The following is a 16,287-nucleotide window of genomic DNA, read 5'->3' on the forward strand; positions in this document are numbered from 1 at the left end:
TTCCGCTCACTGATATGGTGCCATTAACCAGAGGGATGTGCTCCTGAGTGTGTTTATAGCTGCACTGGCATACACAGAAGGCCAAATTTTAACCCAGTCCAACTACTGCGTGGGTGGGTCATTATATGGCGGCTGGGAGTGGGGGTGGGGGGTTCTGCTGAATTCCTGGCGTGTTCCCACCTACTGCTTCTTTAACTCTGTACAAAACAGAGTCGGCAGGGGGAATACCTGACACAAATTTAATACTTGGGATTGTGAGACCCACATGGCACCAAACCTGGCAGCAAAAGCTGGTGCCATTCAGCATCTGACCAAACATCTTTCCAAGTGAGTTTTTTTAAAAAACATCTTCAGATTCCTTCTGGGACAGCAAAGAAACATTGGTCCTCCTCTTCCCCGGGCTCTCCCTCCACCCCTTTTCCAGTTGCAAGCAGCCCTGACGTCACATTCACTGACCTTGCCGGGAACCATTCTGTTAGATCCCCAGCTTCTCACCTGATGACTCCTCATCATTCCGGTCAGCTTAAGGTGAGAGCCAGTACTGGGATATGAGGTTTGGGAGTTAAAATGGCTCGAGCCTCAACTCAGCTGTCGATAGGAATTTTCCTGCTCAGCCTAACAACCCTCTGACTGATAGGATATTTAGCCATGGATTTTTATGGGCTCCCACAGTCATTGAATGAGGGAAGCCACTCACACCACTGGACATGTATAACCCATTGGATGGCAACCCAGAATTCAGAGCTGGAGCTCCAGTCTCAAGTCACTGGGATTGTCTGAAACAAGGTTCAAAGTCTGCACCTTCTGGCTCAGAGGCAGAACCACTCCTGCCAGATGGACCTGTGCCTGCTGGATGGAATTTGAAACCACCTGTGATTAAATTGCCAACTGATTCTAACTATCAAGATTCACAAATAAATAAAGGCCAAATGTTCAACATAACATAAGAGGGTGTGACACTCAACCTGTACATATAATATCAGCTGTACAGATAGCGTAGAGCTGTCCAGATATTAGACCTAAACTTCTGTGCCTCTCTATCTTGCTCTCCTCCTTTAAGACGCTCCTTAAAACTTACCTATTATCTCATGATGTGGCTCTATGTCACATTTTGTTAGATAACGCTCCAGTGAAGCACTTTGGGACACTTTACTATATAAAGGCGCTATATAAATGCATGTTGTTATCATATAATATATTTTATAACAGTTTTTTTTTATGTTTGACCATTACATGTGTTGGAATTTAACTCAATAATATTCTGTTGTATTTTGTTTTTGTCCTGCAGCTAAGTATCCAGAGATCAAGTCACTCATGGGGCCAGATCCTAATCTAAAATGGATTGTGTTTGGAATGGTCCTTACACAGACCATTGCATGCTTCTTTGTGAAAGATTTGTCTTGGAAATGGATTATATTCTGGGCTTATGCTTTTGGAGGCGCCATCAACCATTCATTGACACTAGCCATTCACGATATTTCTCATAATGTTGCATTTGGCAACAAGCAAGCAAAATGGAACCGATTCTTTGCAATGTTTGCTAATCTACCAATTGGGATGCCTTATTCCGCATCATTTAAGAAATACCACATAGATCACCATCGATACCTGGGAGGCAATGACTTAGATGTAGATATCCCAACAGATTTTGAAGGATGGTTGTTCTGCACTCCATTTCGCAAAACGATTTGGCTCATTCTCCAACCACTTCTTTATGCTCTTAGGCCACTTTATGTTAATCCTAAACCCATTACAAGACTGGAGGTCTTGAATGCTGTGGTGCAGTTTGCATATGATTTTCTCATCTACTACCTTTGGGGCTTGAAACCTATAGTATACTTGATAGCAGGCTCTCTCCTCTGTATGGGTATACATCCGATCTCTGGACACTTCATTGCTGAGCATTACATGTTTCTGAAGGGGCATGAAACCTACTCGTATTATGGTCCTCTCAATTGGATAACCTTCAATGTTGGCTACCACATGGAACACCATGACTTTCCTAGCATTCCTGGCAGCAAACTACCATTGGTAAGTAGAAAAGTTGGAGAAATGTCCTTAGGGGCTTATGGTGGCTCAGTGAGTACATGCACCATATGGCATGGTACTAGATTATACAGTGCAGGAAGACCCCAAGTTCAAGACCTAATATGTGTTGAGGTAGATGAGCTCAATTTAGATAACAATGGAGGCAATACAGTTGACTATCTCAGGCTACGAGGAAAAAAAAAATCAATCTATGATCCTGCTGCTGATCACTAGCCCAATGATCTCAGCTGCAAAGTTGGACGTGAGTTGTCAAACAGATATAGGATTGGGCTTAGCAAATCCCACATAGCCTGCAGACATTTGCTGTCCACGCTCACAAAAATAGCCACTTGGCTACATTACTAGAGGGCTGCTTACCCCAGCATGGGTCAGCACTTTAAAGGAAATATTGCAGCAATATACTGATGTATCATAAAAATGTAACTCTTCATCATAAAAAAAGACAGCTGCAGTCCCACTTACAATACTAAATATGCAAATGTCTATACATTAACTAAAAAGGCAACATCTCAGTTGAGTTTATTCCCACTGTGGCTTCCGTTCAGAATTGCACAAGGGGTTTGTAATGACATAATTTTCATTTATATTATTACAATAACACAGGTTGAAAGTGATTTTTAATTTCAATGCTTTTGTGTTACAATTAAGATGGTTTAAGTCATAAATTGAATTCTTCGAGCCTAAAGGTTATGGTGCCACTGATTATTGTCATGTTTGGTTGTGTAGCTGTTTCTCTCTCTCTCTGGTTCTTAGAAACTTAAATGTAGTTATTTATAACTTCCCTTTGCTCAGAAGCTATTGTAGAATTTCAGCACGAGAGCAGAAAAACCTTGAGAGTTAAGAATGTAACATTTTATCCGCTACAGGATGATTTTTAAGAACATGAGAATAAGGAGCAGGAGTAGATCATAGAGTCCTCGATCCTGCTCTGTCATTCAGTAAGATCATGGCAACAAATCCTACAACTTCACTAATGAGCAAATATTCCCATGCACAGTTCTAAATATTTAATAAGGATTTATATTAATAGACACTACTAGTATTGCTCAATAGTATGTAATTGTTTTCATTTTTATTTTCCATAATAGTTCTTTTTTATCTTGCCAAGGTTGTGTTCCTATTAGGAGTCGTTCTACAGAAAAGAGCTGCTATTAGATATTTTATTTCTTCAGATCATACCTTTTGTCATTTTAAGAGGCATCATTGTCCTCTGTGAAGTTTAGAAAGAGTCTCAGTTCCTGAAAAGCCCTGATTCAAATATTTGAATTTGGAGGCAAAACACTAGCTGTTTGGAAGGCTGATACATGCTGCTGGGTAAACAACTGTTGGGTGATTTTCACAGAATTTTTTTTAAAATAATTTTGCTGTTTAACTTGTTTTCATTACCACTCAAATTACATCAGTGTGTTGCAAATGACATCATTCATATCTTAATGCTAAAAACAGACAATGGACAATGAGTGACAATGTCCCTTTGATAAGACAGTGAAAGAGGAAAAGTGGAGACAAAGCTGACTTTGCTCTATATGTATCTTGATAACAATGCTGGAATCACAGTGTATAGTGTCATAAACAGCACCAATAAAAAAATCCATTTTATTTGCAATAGTTTTAGGATTCATTATGGGTAAGATGTGCAAATATGAACATTGATACATGTATTTATGTATCCAGTATTTAGATTCGGATTTCAGGTACTAAGATTTATAATTCAAAAGTAAATATCTATTTTCCAACCAATTGAATAGTTTCTCAAATGTTACGTTCTTTATGAAAGTAACATTTAAATAGACTTATTGCAATTACTATTAGAGGGCCGGGTGGCACAGTAGATAAGTATATTGAATTTCACAGCAGATACAGCTTTTTGTTCACACCAGTCTCAATTTGTCACCCACAAGATCCTTTGTGAAATAAGTTTACTAATTCTCAACCCAGTTACTAGTGGCCCATACTTTAGAGACCCATAGATCTTAGATATTTTAAAATGTCTCCGAATGCATCACTAATTTGATGATCTCACTTAGAAAGGCCATTAAGGTGGCACCTGCTTCAAGGTGGCATTCAACAGTTGCCTTTGTGCAGTTGTGTTTGAGGTCAGCGGTTTAGTTTGTTGAACTCAGTGGCAGAAGGAAGGGCAACAGAAGAATGGTAGTTTGGCTGGAGGCACAGCAACGGTAAGGGCGAAAGATAGTGGGAGGGAGGTTGGGTGCAGGTGATTGCCACCTTTGTGTGTGACTGCATCAAACTGTGCGTAGAACCCCAGTACGCAAACACCAAGTGTCACTACGTGCTCCCAGTGTTGTGAAGAATGGGTCTGGCCACATTGCCGTGGAATGCTCCATTCAGTTGGACCGTGCTGTACCACTTATCCTTCGTGGAAAAGTTTCTGCAGAAAAACACCATTGACCACAAATCCAAATGGCAGCGGTCTGCATGGAATGTTGCAAGGCCCTACAGGAAATGGAGATGGTGGATGCTTCCCCGAGCAAACTGCCAAAATCAACTGGCAGACTGCCTCATCGCCAGAACTTTCAAACAAGCACCAAGACACAGCTTGGCTGGTGGTGAAAAGGGCCCTCCCTGTAGATCCTTCCTGCACAGGCAGAGTCTCACCGCCTCCCCACACTGCCCTCAAGGTGGCTGTGGTGGGGAAGAGACCGTCACCCACCTCCTTCTGGAATGTGCCTTTGCACAGCAGGTCTAGAAAGAGATGCAATGGTTTTTGTCGAGGTTCTTCCCGAGCAACTCTGTGACAGAGGACTCTGTGCTCTACGGGCTGCTCCCAGGGATGTACACCGAGATAAACATCAACTGTTGCTGGAGGACAATCAACTCAGTGAAAGACGCTCTTTGGTCTGCCAGAAACTTGCTGGTCTTCCAGTGCAAAGAGTTGTCCACGACCGAGTGTTGCAAACTGGCACATTCCAAAGCCCAGGATTACGGGCTGAGGAACACACTAAAGCTTAGGGTAGCCACCACAAAGGCTCAATGGGGAAAAGCCACTGTGTAAGGCCCTCCCGCCATAGTGAACCAAGGGGCTGGACCCCATGGAAAACCCCTCGGGTTGTATGCATCAAAAGTGTTTTTGCTGTGTAATACAAATGTACATTGCTTATAAAATGGAATAGCAAGAGTTGTAAGACAACTCAGGTTCTGTGTCGAAGGAATGTGATTTCTACTGTACTTAACAAAATGTGAAATTTGAACTGTTTTGTTATGTATTGTTTGCAAATTTTTGGGGGAAAAGAAAAGCAGAGGAGCCACAGAGATATTCAAGGGAGGACAGAAGGATGGGTTGTGTGAACATAGGAGTGAAGGGGAAGGGCCTGGTGTCCTGGGTGTGGTGTGAGATGGGGGGGCGGGGTGTGGTGGTGGGGGAGTGGGTACAGTCAGTTAAGGTGAGACAAATGAGGGGCCTAAATGGAGGGGTCAGTAGTGTCCACTGTGGCATCCTGTGGCTCAAACTCAGGATGCTGGCTGGCCAAGGGAATGATCACAGTCACATGGGGGGAGTTCGATTAGGTAGGGGGGCAGGTCCAGTCTCAGATTGGGATAATCAAAGGTCTCGTATGGCAGGTCAAAGGATCTAACAAGTACTATAAGGATAATGCGGGGAGGGTCTAGGATCGGTGGGGAGCATGTCAATGGGGACGGGTGTAGGCTCGGTGGGAGAGAGGGCACATCCAATTGGATGGTGACAGGGTCCAGGGTAATGGGGTTTGGTTGAAGGGTTAAAGAGGGAAGGCGCAAGGTGATGTTGGGAGGGTCAAAGGTGATGGGTACAAGTGTGAGGGTGACAGGAGGAGGGTGGAGGATTACAGCCTCAGGCTGAAGGTGCACATGCACTATATTCTCACAGTATCTCAAGATGCACGTGGGGCTACAATGATTGCAGATCAAAGTGGGAGGAGGCCAGAGTGGGGTGGGTGGAGTTGTGTGTGTGGACAATGGGAGGAGTTTAGCAACTCTTCTGCTCATCAAGTCTATGTATGAAAGCATTAGACAAGGATGTGTTCACTTTCCTGTCTGCCTTATGAACACAGTTATGTAGTTAGAATAACCTGGTTCTCATTTACCCAATTTTCACACAAACTGGGAGCAGGTGGTGAGGGTGCTGCTAAAAGGGGGCTCTTGTGGCACAACAACTGAGTCGGCAGTGCCAGCAGCAGGCGGCACGACAGTGCACAGATGGGAGTGTCAGCTCAGCCTGCAGGTGTAGCCATGTCCCACAGACTGTCAAGTGCAAAACTCGACAGTAACATGAACATCCATTGAAGTTTGATCAATGAAACTCAACATTGTGAGTTCCACATTAAATGCAATGTCCGTACCTCCTCTGTAAGCATCAAAGTGCCAACCATGAGGCATTCCATTACATTTAGCTCTCCAATTAAGCTCGTCCAAACAAAATGAAGTTAATGCACACATGAGCAATTTTAAACAGATATTGTGAAGTATTTACATGTGACAAAAATAGTTGAGGGACACCCGTGCCACCTTTGTGCTCTCAGTAATTCTTATGTTTATGTTTACAATCACTACGTTATGGTGCAAGTCCAACATCAGCAGCTGAGATGGAGGCCGTCTGCTCTGTGCACTGCCACGTTTTTAATGACTGTGATGGGCGTCCTCTGGAGGTCCAAGACCTTGAAGGCTCCGGCCTAATGGCGGTCTCCTGCACTGGTGTAGGGGCATCCTCCGCAGCCTCGCCTACTGAATGTGATGGGATCAGTGTTGGAGGGGATGAGGAGAGGCCGCTTGCTTCGGGGGTGCCCAGAGACGATGGTCCTGGGGCAGTTGGCAAACATTCCTCATCTATCTGGATGTGTAATGGTACCTGCCTGAATCCCTGAGGGGTAGGGGCACCTGGAGGGAGGTCCATTTGCCTCGTCCCTCTCTCACCGAGCCCATGGCTAGAGCAATAGAATTCAGGTTGGAGCGCATATGGGTCAAGTGATTTACCTGGCTCCCCATGGCGGTCGCCAACCTCTCCATGGACAAAGCCATGCGCTCGCATGCCTGAAACATGGCAGAACTCATGGCTCGCATGGACACCTCCCTCACTCACGCAAATCCACGCATGACCTTTGGCATCTCCAAGATATGTTCGCCTATCTGTTGCTGCATGTCCAACAGGCTTCTTATGGCCGCTGCCAGAAGCCCATCATTAGCGTGGGTCTCAGCAGTGGCCTGGTCCCCAGCAGTCGTCTGAGTGTAAGGGGGACCTGGCTGTCATTGTCTCTGTCTGCTGCCGTAATGTGTCCGTGTTGTGATCACCAGAACATGACCTCTCTGTGACCTGTGTGGGTGTAACTGCGCTCGTGGAGGTTGATGAAGAGGCAGGTGAAGGTGCATCCTCTGGACAATGGTCTCATCGTCCCCAGAGGTGGTGTCCTTAGGTTTTTCTCACATTTGTGGCCTACACCTGGGACTGGGATTGTGATGAACTGCAGTAGAGAACAGGACCACATTAAGGTTCATCACAATATGAGAGCTAAACATCTCTCCATCTTCCACCTGTGTGCCATATGTCATCACCAGGTTGAATATGTTTCAACACTTTGCCTGGCCTTTCCAGCCTCACCATCTGCTACAGCTCTTCCTCCCTCCTCTCCTGCGAGCTGCAGGGTCTCTTCCTCAGCAGGCGTGAGAAGCCTCAGCTCAGGGACACCACCTCCTGTCTTAGATCTTTCTCTTGCTTTGAATCTCTGTTTGTCCTGCATGACAAAGTGCAGTGTTATTTACATCTCAAGTGACACCTTACCCCATTGTCTGCAAGCATCGCCATCACACATGCTGTTTCGTCAGTTGCAGGTTGTATCTAAGCGCTCACACTTGCCAGACTTTCACTCGATTTGGCCTCAGTTGCCATGTGGCACTGAGGTTGACCACCCATTCCAATGTCTGGCATACCTGCCCACTCACAAATTCACATTGTTGTCAACCCCACAAGAGACCCTTTGGTATGATGCGACCATCACACTGACCCTGGCAGCTCAGAGCTGTCGTTGACCCGTTTCCTACACTACACCCACTTTGTCCAATGCTTACCTCCTCTCCCAGCTCTGTCCAGGCTGCCTTGGTCAGGCGGGAAGGTCTCTAGGTGCCATCTTGAGGAAATAGCACCTCTCGCCTTTCCCTAACGGCCTGGAGGAGAACCTGCAGGGAGGCATCACTGAACCGTGGGGTGGGTCTATGGCTACTCACAGACATTGGATGTGATTGAGGGAGAACAAAAACAATAAAGGCCAATAGAAAGATGAATGGGGTGGGGGGGGGGGTGGGTAGAAGTTTGAATGGGGGTGAGGAACATGAACTGCTGCACTGGGAAAAAAAGCTATTTTACTAAGGTTCAGGATCTAGCCAGTAACGTTGTGGCTGTGATGCCAAGCATCCTTGTTTGTCCAGGGGGCTGTTTTATAGCCTGGCTGCAACTCACGCATTGTTAAATGATGACGGCTTTCACCAATGAAAAGCTTCCTCTGACGTGTGATCCCATGTTTCTCCCATGCCTGCTGCCGGCCCTTGATATTTTAATTTAATTGCCTGGGAACCAGCTCCTGACACAAAAGCAGAAGTGCTGCTCACTTTCACTTCTGCCATTGGGACCTGCGTGACACAAATAAAATACCGCCCTGTGTGTGGGAAAAGTACAATTTACCATGGGTAAAACGTGGATTGGTTTTGACTTTGGATTTTAGGAACATGGGAATTTTTGGACTGCTGGATAGTTCATTTTGTGGTGATTATTCACTTATAGATGGTCAACCACTGCCATTTTCAGTCCTCCTGGATTTTATTACAATGTTGGCTTAAATTTGAGTTGCACAATTATTGGAGATCAGTCCACAATCACAATTACATCCTTCAACAACACGGAAGTTATGTTTTATGATAAAAGAGATTTAAAGTATAAACCTGACAATTGTTCAAATGTTGATGTCTTATGGAAAGTTAACTATCTGGTATAAAAATGTTATTTTATACATTGACAATACAGTGGATGGATGTAGGATGGAGATAGATAGGCTAAGATTACATAGATGTGTGACTGACCAACAGAGGGCCCTCTTATCAGATGCAGGGTAAGTGTGCTCCCTTACCCAAGGGAACGAGTGCCCTAAAATAGAGGATTCATGATGAGGAGCCAAGAGATACACTTTAGCAGCTGGCCTGATAACTTTAAAGTCAGGAGTGAGCTATGATCAGAGCTACTCTAATTTATATCCCATGGGTCCTCCTCTTGTACTCTGCTAATACTGCAGACAAGGCAACTAATTGTAATAACACAAATGCAAATATTAATTTGAATGATAAACCTTGTAGTTTCAAGCAGAACATTTGCTGGTATGGCACTGAATAGCTTTTGCCTTGCATTATACCTTGTCATCTCCATTATGATATAAACTCTAAAAAGCAAAAAAAGTCAGCATGTGAGGTATTAGCAAAAACAAATGTGTGTATTCACCTTCTCTGAAATAACAGTATTAGAAGATTCTAACAGGAAGAAATAAAACTCACTACAGAAATAACACTGACATAAATAAGAGTTGCCAGTAGAAGAGAAAAAATAGTCTTAAAAATAAAGGAATGGTTTACTAATGCATCTGCATTGATACAGCTGTTCTTGTAGCCAGACTAGCTCACACTGGTGATACTCCATTTTGGCTCTTATTGCACTAATAATCCCTGATGGGTTTTCACTGCTGGCGAACTTGTTTGAGATGTTATGGCACACTATTGTGGTGTAAAAGGTTTGTGGTGCAAAGGCTGCAACATACAGTAATTAATGAGCTGACACCTGACATTAATTTCTTCAATGTATTTGATTATATATCTGTAGGTTTTACCCTCTGGTAAATTGCATTTATTTTTGTAACTTCATGTTTTCTAGTCCCTCAGATTAAACAGTTTATATTTATACTGAGTAAATATTATACTTCATTGATATTCTAGTGGGAGAAGATATCTAATTTAACATTCTGCCAATGTTTCCCTGAAGCACCCTATGGCCCAAATCCCATAAATTTCAGTATTTCCAAGTGAATGTTTATGAAAGTTCCTGCAGTTTTGGACATTTATAGATAAATAGTTCCCCTTCTCCAATTATGTAATTTACATAGAGAATAATGGATACCTGGTGATAATTACAAAGTGGGACATTATGGGGGTAATTTTAACACCCAAAAACAGGTGGGCTTGGGTTGGCTGAAAAGTTAAAATGTAATCCACCTTGAACCAACACACCTGATTTTAACAGATCCCGGAAGGGCAACCAATCCACTCTGAGGATGCAGGTTGGTCGGTAAAAGCTTTTAGGGAGGCTGCGTGCCTCCATTTTTATATGTTTTATTTTAACTAATGTCAGCCAGGTTTTTTGGGCTTTGGCAAAACTGCCAGATAAAAGGAAGCTAGGAGGCTGGATCCATAAGTGCCTTTACAGCACTGCTTGTGGATCAAAAGGAGCAGGAGCATTTTCCCCAAGGACCAAGAAGCTTACCTGCTTCACTCCCTGCAATTGCCAACTTCTTGCCCTGTTGCGATCTCCCCCCGACTGCCATGGCTCTCCACCGCCCACCATATTGCCCCCCTATCTGACCATGCTCCACCCCCTGCAATCTTTCCCCATGACAACCACTAAACCGCACCCCACCCCCCCGCCAACTGTGATCACTCGCTGCCTCCCTACCTGCTCTTTGATGGGATGGGTCCCTGTGTTTAGTCTTTCCTGCCTGACAGGTAGGCAGTTAAAAACTACAGGACGACCAGGAAACCTGTAATTCTGGTTTTCCCATCAATAATTCCTGTCCTTCCCCCATCCACTCTGAACAGATGGTCCCATAAAAGGGCCCAAGTGTTTTCCAACACTGATCTGCTCACACAGATGAAATTATAGTTTTGTTTATAGCTTAGCCTGAAATTTCACAGCCAGTGCTCCTTTTGAAAAATGAGATACCCACTGGAATTCTAAATATTGCAGCTACAAAAAAAGTCTTAGCTAAAATACAGGAACAGAGTAGGCCACGCAAACCCTCAAGGCTGTTCTGCCACTTAATTAAATCCTGGCTGATCTGCACCTCAAATAAATGTTCCCGCCTTTGATCCATATCCCTCAATATCCCGACCTAATAAAACTCTTTCCATCGCAGTCTTGAAAATTTCAATTGACCCAATATACAAAACCTTTTGGGGACAGAGTTCCACATTTCCACTACCCTTTGTGTATAAAAGTGTGTAAAAGGAGTGATTTCACTCCTGAATGACCCAGCTCTAATGTTAAGTTTGTTTCACCTTGTTTTGCAACTCCCCATCAGAGGAAATAGCTTCTCTGCAGTTACCCTATCGAATTCTTCGAGCATTTTCAACAACACAATTAGAGCACTCCTCAATCTTCGAAATTCAAGGGAACACAAGCTAAATTTATGCAGCCTGCCCTCATCATTTGACCTTTTTTATCCACAGTATCATTTTGGTACATCTGTGCTGTACCTATAGGGCCAATATATTCTTCCTGAAATGCAATACTGAAGGCAGTACGCCAGATGAGGTCTGACCAGTATTCTGTAAAGCTGAAGCATGTTGCTGTGGGTTCGACGGCAGTCTACTGTCACCTCATTTTAATGCAACTGCTTCCTGACAACTTCCTGGCCATTTTGGTTCAGAAGTTGACAAAGAGAATGTTAACGAGGTCCATCCGTTGAAATCCACTGGAAATGAATATCAGGAAAGATGTACAACGGGCACCAGAATTGATATTGTTCATTTGACACTATCACCCAAAGTCAAAATGACCACCAGTGAGTCCAGCTCATGTTGCCTGTCCAAGTCTGCTGTGATAGATGTACCTGTGCTGGTGCTTGTTAATGGTGGATTGGGTGAGAGAATACTGAGAGATGCTCGCTTTAGGGCTGCTACTTTGGGGCTGCTGCATGTTGCTTCTCTTTTGAGGACATTTATAGGAATAGAAAAGCTATATGATACAATGTGAGAGGCATCCCATGAAATAGTGCTTCCACAGTGAATACATGGGTTTGAATTTTTCCGGCCCATCGTGGTTGGGCTAGGAGGCGGAAGGGGTTTGGAATATCGAGACAGAAGGCGTCAGGACAGAAGCCTGACATCTTCACCTCGCAACCGGACATTTCAATGGGTGACCAGCATGGCGGGAAGACCTTGCACTCACACGTGGTGGGCAGGAAGGTAATTAAACTTGTTAAACAGGCAATTACTGCAATTTCGCCAGGGTCTTCAGATTTTTCCAGGAGTGCATGGAACCACGGTGCTTCAGAGCCTCACCAGCTATAAGGAAGCGAAGAGCTAGAGGCAAGTCAGTTCTGGCTCTAGATGACAGCCATTGTGAATCCTAGTGTGACTTGGCAGGGAAAGTGGAACAGGAGAGGCATTGGCACTGTCATTCAGAGAAGGAGAGAAGTTGCTGTAATTGCGGGCACATACCACCAGAGTGCCATCTCAGAGCTGGCTGTGTGCCATGATGGAGGACAAGCTGAGTCCCATGGGAATGGGTGGCCACCCAATTCCTGTGGCACTGAAGGTCACCACAACGCTGAATTTTTGTACCTCAGGATAATTCCAGGGATCCACTGGATCTCCCAATCTGTGTCTCATCGCTGCATCAACATGGTCAACAATGCCATCATCAAGAGGGCCAGCCAATATGTGCACTTTTGCGCTGATCCAGACAGTCAAGCTGAGAGAGCTGAGAGGTGAATACGGTGAGGTCTACATCTTTCCAATTGGCATATGGCTGATCCTGCAGGAACTTTGGGAAGCTGCTCACCTTTAATACTTCCTGCAAGTTCCTGGTCTTTTAAATTGTGACTTTAAACAACTTCTCTTTAACATGTTAGTATAATGGATGAAAGTTCTGTTGGATGGGACCTCTGGTGAAACATCAGAATGTGGAATGGGCCTGCTTAGGTCCTTCATTTGCATGCACATTATCCAGTGCTCCTGCTTAAAGGGAGCAATGATTGACATAGGCCTGAAAAGCCAAATGAAATATGCAAGGGGGCTCATTTTCAAAGAGGATTGGGCAGAACTTGTAGCCACACATTTCTCAGTCACTGCTCGTCCAATCCAGCTGGCAGTATGATACCACCTGGTGGAAATTTCATCTCATGAAGCAAATGTCAGTATGTCCACTGGTGTACTACTTAGTATTGTATTAATCTTCCTTCAGAAAGTTCAGAAAATAAGAACTACAGTGAATTGCTATTGTACACGCTACCTATTTTAAGTATTAAAAGGAACTAAAGCCAAACCTCAGGTTATTATTTAAAGTTATCTGGCAGGCTTAGCATGAGGTCTGTACAGGAAATATTTCTATTTGATCATAAGACAGATTGGCCGTCTGCTAAGTTTACATGAGTTATCTGAAGGCTTATATCAGATCAAATGTTATATAACTAACTTCCATTAATAAAAGAGGTAGGCTGGAATTTTACCAACTCTCTGTGTTGTGGGAGGGATAGTAAACTGGCAGCAAAAGGCATCAGGAGGGAGGTCCAGTGTGTTCCCACCACCAGGAGATATTCCCAGCAGCAGGAAGAGCAGCAGCTCAGTGGGTGGGCAGCCAATTACTTGGCCTATTTATGGCCATTTGACCACCCCGGCGGTATTTTACCAGCTTCAGAACGGCCCTCCCGCCGCGTGAGGAGTTCACCAGCTGTATCAAGATAGCCTCCCAGCAGCTTCCCAGGGTGGAGACCTTCCTTTCTGGAGGCTCCAATGCCCACAGGCGGGCCCACTGGCAGCAATGGCTGCCCCTGCAGCCCCGCCGCCGTCACTGGAGGGTTCTCCCCTCCGATCACTGGGGGCTGCCTGCCTGGTCCCCCGGCACAGTAAATAAATTTTCGGTCAGCCCTTTGAGGGCACCTCAATATGGAGGCGCCCTCTTTCCCCTTGCAGCCTTAGCAACAGCCACCTGTACTGAGGAAAGCACAGGACGAAACAGGACAGTGGTCAGGATTTTCGCTATGGGCTTCTAATTCCCACCGTCAGGCTGAAATGCGGGTCAGAAACATACATTGGGCTGAATTTTAATCGCCAGCGGTAAGTGACACGCAAGTGCCACCAAGGAGCCCTCGTGATATAATTCGCAGAGGTTCATTTAAATAGAGGGGGTGGAGTGGCCGCTCCCGATAACGTAGACGGGGTGGCTGTCGCATCCCTGGCAATGGTGTCCGGCGCCACCACGCAAGCACCAGAGCCATTTTTAAAGGGCTTTAAGCCCTTAGCAAGAATTACAATTTTTAGAGGTGTAGCATTATTAATTTTTATTAAATAAAAACTGTTGTGATGGAGGTCCTTCTCCAGCCTCCCCCAATGGTCATTTAATTGCCAGGGATCAGCAAAAAATGCCTTTTTCCCTAACCGAACTTTATCCCCCAACTTTCAAACTTTTGCCCATTCAACCCCTTCCCACCATTCGCACAAACAACCAAAATTGTTTTCCCCACTCCCTCACCCCTACCGGCCTGAAAATTATACCCCTCCCCCCTCCCCACCAGGTTCTCGTCTCGGAACTCCGTATCGGGGGGTGGGCGCGCACTTAAGTCTCCCCGCCGTCGGTAATATGCGTCGAGCGCATCTTGACGTCGCAGGTCGAGGCAGGCCTCTCCCTGCAGAATTTTACCGGCACACGACCCGCAGCGTCAAGGGGCCGGTAAAATTCAGCCCACATTTTCCCTGGGGTGACCAATTAATGGTCAGAGGGCAGGCTGGTGCTATTTTTAGCTCCTGCCTGCTTCAGATCCCAGCCCCAATGGGGCCTAAATTTCGAGCCCCAAATTTGGGGTTAAGGTTACTTTTAAAATCATTACAGTCTGCTGTTAACAGCCACTATTTTGGTAAAACTAAGATGTTCTCACCTCCTTCGTCTCCCCAAGGGAACATGATCACATTGGTTCTAGCCGCCCACCATCCAGGTTACCTGTTAAACTCTAATAACAGAAATTGCTGGAAATACTCAGCAGCTTCTGTGGAGAGAGAAACACAATTAACGTTTCAGGTCAATGATTTTTTGTCAGGACTGGAGAAGTTAAAGATATAACTGGGTTTAAGCAAGTACAGAGGCAGGGAAAGTGGAGAGGGGAAGGTCTGTGATAGGGTGAAGGGCAGGAAAGGTTAAGTGACAAAAGGGATGATGGTGTAAGGCAAAAGGAGATGGTAATGGGACAAGTAAAGAAACAAAAGATAGATCTAGAGGAGATGTAAATGGGGAAAACAGAATCATCACCAACAGCTGCCTTCCAAAAAAAAAAATTGGAAGTAATGGTTTTGATCTGAAATTGTGTTTATATTATCGATTTGTTTCGGTGCGGTAACATACAGTCATTAATGTTTCTGCTCCATTCCAATTAGGCTATTATAAAATCAGCGTTTTGAAACAGAAAATAGTGCAGTATTTTAGAGGATTAATTCTTACCCGCGTGTGTAATTCAATCCACCCCAGCAGCTAAAGGAAGACTTTCTCCCGACTCATGTCATCATTGCATTAATGAATCCAAGATCTGGTTCAACTGTAATCCATATATGTATAAAACATATATATGTATAATATACATTACGTATACGGACCTTGTATCTTAATGAATTTTAAAATTCAACATGTTCAGATAATCCAGTGCAGTTAAACTCACTGCTGCAAATCCTGGGAAGTGGAAATTGCTGTATATTAAATGGGAAACATGCAAAAATTTATCTCAACTGGGTAGATTTTGCCATCCAATTAGTGCCTTGTTTAAACTCACATTTTTCGACATATTTTAGGCTCCAGTCGCATTAAGGTGTTCCCTTTGTAAAAGCTTCGACACACTAGTTACTTCCTATAAGGTGTCGGAGCAGCAATGAAATAAACTAAAAGCTTGTTAGCGATAGGCGAACTCCTCTTCAGTGAGCAATCCCGAGTAGATGGGAGGATTAAATTGAAGTTTAGTGTGTATCCAACTCCCTAGCTCACATAACACAAACCCTTCTTTCACAACATTGGATAGAGAGTTGATTGTTGTTGGAGAAGCCGACATAGAGGTTGAACATTAAAATATTTAAATTTTATGCCAATGATTTTTAATTTTTGAAAATGCGTTAAAATGAATTATTCGAGTCGATGCACTCATTATGGTGTTTATAATGTGTTGAAATGTAATATTAAATCTTTAAAATTACATTTAAGAAAGCTCTACAAAAGAAACCAGGGTTTCGGCTGGAAAGTTA

General features: G+C 44.2%; 1 protein-coding gene across 2 annotated transcripts in view; it reads left to right on the plus strand.

The window, feature by feature from the left end:
- The window catches only part of degs2 (delta(4)-desaturase, sphingolipid 2), a 74,974-nt gene that overhangs the window by 17,463 nt on the left and 41,224 nt on the right, over positions 1 to 16,287 (plus strand). For both annotated transcript variants that reach the window (XM_068038949.1, XM_068038948.1), the window contains exon 2: positions 1,289 to 2,031. In XM_068038949.1, the coding sequence (XP_067895050.1) occupies positions 1,289 to 2,031 (743 nt within the window). The remainder of the gene's footprint in view (positions 1 to 1,288; positions 2,032 to 16,287) is intronic.

This window comes from Heterodontus francisci, chromosome 9, assembly GCF_036365525.1.
Source record: "Heterodontus francisci isolate sHetFra1 chromosome 9, sHetFra1.hap1, whole genome shotgun sequence".
Taxonomy (NCBI): Eukaryota; Metazoa; Chordata; class Chondrichthyes; order Heterodontiformes; family Heterodontidae; genus Heterodontus; species Heterodontus francisci.